The sequence below is a fragment of the Chrysochloris asiatica genome, unplaced genomic scaffold (assembly GCF_000296735.1).
Source record: "Chrysochloris asiatica unplaced genomic scaffold, ChrAsi1.0 scaffold00137, whole genome shotgun sequence".
Classification (NCBI taxonomy): domain Eukaryota; kingdom Metazoa; phylum Chordata; class Mammalia; order Afrosoricida; family Chrysochloridae; genus Chrysochloris; species Chrysochloris asiatica.
In genome coordinates this window covers 619,509-622,677 of record NW_006408655.1, presented here as the reverse complement: position 1 = coordinate 622,677, position 3,169 = coordinate 619,509, and the positions used below count along the sequence as shown (strand labels likewise).

The 3,169-nt window shown below is 40.9% G+C and overlaps 1 protein-coding gene across 1 annotated transcript in view; it reads right to left on the bottom strand.

Moving 5' to 3' along the window:
- The window catches only part of TMEM236 (transmembrane protein 236), a 68,841-nt gene that overhangs the window by 44,856 nt on the left and 20,816 nt on the right, over positions 1-3,169 (bottom strand). The window contains exon 2 of the mRNA XM_006869878.1: positions 163-235. Within this exon, the coding sequence (XP_006869940.1) occupies positions 163-235 (73 nt within the window). The remainder of the gene's footprint in view (positions 1-162; positions 236-3,169) is intronic.

Sequence of the window (3,169 nt, the reverse complement as noted above, 5' to 3'; positions counted from 1 at the left end):
TAGATAGATAGATAGATAGATAGATAGATAGATAGATAGATAGATAGATAGATAGATAGATATGGAATAAGATAAGACTGGACAATTGCATTTATAAAACTCCAATGAGGAGACATTTTAAAATCTCAAAATCCCATAGCAGAAAAAGTCAAAATTCCATACCTCAGTCACTGCTATAGAAAAGCTGAAGCTGGGAAGTGTGGTGAGTACTACACACATCATCATAACAGGTCTCCTAGCAAAAGAGAAAAAATAAACAAAAGCAATAATTTCCAAGATTAACAGTTCCTGTCACATTCTGCTAATTCATCTATAGTTTTTCTAAGAAGCTACTGCTTCCCTATTTCCATTTCCCAAACGTTTGCGTGTGGCAAAAAGAAACATGCACAAATGCCAGAATACTTTTCTAGAACAAAGATGTAAGAGATTTCCAAATAACTTGCAAACCACAAACATTACTAAAAACATTACCAAAAGACATTGTCTTCATGTCAATGCCAACTCATAGCGACCCTATTGGACACAGTAGAACTGCCCTGATAGGGTTTCCGAGTCTATAAGTCTTTACAGAAACAGACAGTCTCATCTATCTTCTGAGGAATGGCTGATGGGTTCAAACTGTCAACATTGTGATTAGCAGGAAAGTGCCTTAACACCTATACCACCAGAATTCCAGGAAAAACTTTATAGTACAAGTCAAATGACGCTCAACATTTCCATATTTCATTCATTAGAATCTTAAACAAGAACTCAGAATCTGGCAACAAAGTGAAAAATAGAAAACAGCAAAACTTTCTAAAGTTAAATTACACCCATGTTTTTTAGGTTTTTTGTTTGTTTTTTTTTAAATGTTTTATTGCAAATTATATGATAGTTTAAATGGGAAAACATTAGCTTTACATTCATCTTATCTTATATCGTTTCATTGCCATGGTTACAATCCCCTCCATGCATCATCAACCAACCAAAGGATACACCCTGCAAGCCTGTCCCCCTATCGTCAGCACACAGACCCTCATCCTCTTTGTGTCTAGAGTCCCGAGTCGCTTCATCTCTCCACATCATCATCACTGGCATCAATGCTTCTCTGGGTAGGATCCCGCACTCTGCTCTTCTCCCTTGATGGTCCCAGGGACCTCCGCTCCTGGACTGCAAAGACAACCACTCTCTTCCTTTTCTACAAAATGTCTACCTTTACATTTTCAACACTCACAGTCAGTTCTGATAGCAATTATTCACTATTATACCACAAGAGACCTATCCCCAACTACTTTCATCAGCCTTATCCAGGCAGATTGGATACTACTCAGTGGAGATTCTACCTTCCTTTGTGCCCTCTAGATCTAGGCTCCCTCTTGAATGTCTGTAAGCCAGTTACTTCTTGCCTTTGTTGGCCCCCCATTTTGCATAGCCAATGTCCAAGTTGCGCATCCCTGTCTACCCTGTTTATCGAAGGGGTGAGAATGATCCTCGCTGTAAAGATTTGTTCCCTCTTTTGAGCTACTGCATACATAGGTGTACATAAAATTCATCAAATTGTATCAGACAACTCTTGTTTTCCTCTTCTTTCTTCTTCTAGTTGAGCTCTGTTCATTGAGCCATTGAAACCGAGTCAAGTGGTTATTACCTGCAAGTGTGGGTGTTCTTATGCATATGCCCACACTTCTTATCAGCTAGACACTCTAGTCCTCTGTGGATATGTCACTGACTCTGGGCCCAAGAATCCCCAGGTCTTGCCATACTGCTGGCCAACCAGGTCTCCACCTGGTTCACAGAAGTCTATTAAACATTGTAGGGCCTAGCTCGCAGCTTCATTGCTGTTTTTCCCTCACTTCCCCTTATCAGTGACCAACGTTGTAACAAATCGGAGCACATGTCTGCTCATGTATTCCCACTCAGTTTCAGTCTTGGCAGGGGGTTTGCCTGAGGAGACCCAACCACTTGCCTTGATGTCTCCTGGGTAAGCAACTTGCTTGTTCTAGTAGTAAGCAGTTGTACTGCTGTTATTATTTTTTTATTTTTCCTGTTGGGCTTGCTGTCAAGAAGTATCTTCTGTTTTTCTAGCCACTCCAGGTTGGTCTGCTTGTCCTTTCAAGTGGAAATTTCACACCTCAGAAGATTCTGGATGGGGTTCAGGATTCTACCTCTGGTCTTATGTAATGCAGAGGCTCCACAGGAAGCCTCCTTTACTGGGCACGTTGTAGCCCCACTTTAGGTATTCCAATAGCTATAGGCAGAAGACGGACTTACAAGATTACTATGGTGATATTTCTGGCTATTCCTTTCTCTCCCCCTCAAGTGTCTATTTTATAATGGTATGCAAGGGAAACCAAGATTCAAAAGACAGCCAAAATCTAAACATAATTTCCCCCCTTTTCCAATTCCACCTAAGTCTCAATTCCTGTATCCCAGAGCTTGTTGTTCCAATTTTACGCATATATCATTATTTATCTCTGTCCCACTTAGACCATGCAATCCTGCCTAACTGTTTTTCCATCAGCCTTATTCTTCCATTCCCCTGCCCCTTCTTGTGTGTTGCCCACCTCTCCAGCACCCAAACTATCCTGTGTCTATTTCCTACTGTGTGCTCCCCCTCCCCCTCCCTCCCCTCACCCCATCCCCTACATCCTGGTAACCAGCAAAGAATCCTCCCCTCCCCCACTTTAGTATGGGTTATTTTTCTTAGTCTTTTACAATAGTGGTCCTGTTCAGTATTTCTCCTTTAGTGACTGATTAATTTCACTCAACAAAATGTCCTCAAGGTCATATATATTATGTGGTAGCTTACAGCTTCCTTGTTCTTCAAGGTAGCATAATATTCCATTGTATGTGTGTATCACAGTTTGTTTATCTGTTCTTCAGTTGATGAGCACTTAGGCTGTCTCCATCTTTTTGCTATTGTAAAATAATGCTGCTATGAACACTGGTGTGCATATATCTACTTGTATTATGGCTCATATTTCTTGTGGGTAAATACCAAGTCATGGTATTTTCAATAACCTCATTTGGATGCGAAAGCTGGACAGTGAATAAGGAAGATTGTAGAAGAATTGATGCCTTTGAGTTGTGGTGTTGAAGGAGAATACTGAAAGTGCCATGGACTGCCAAAAGAACCAATAGATCTGTTTTGGAAGAAGTGCAACCAGAGTACTCCTTGGAGGCCAAGATG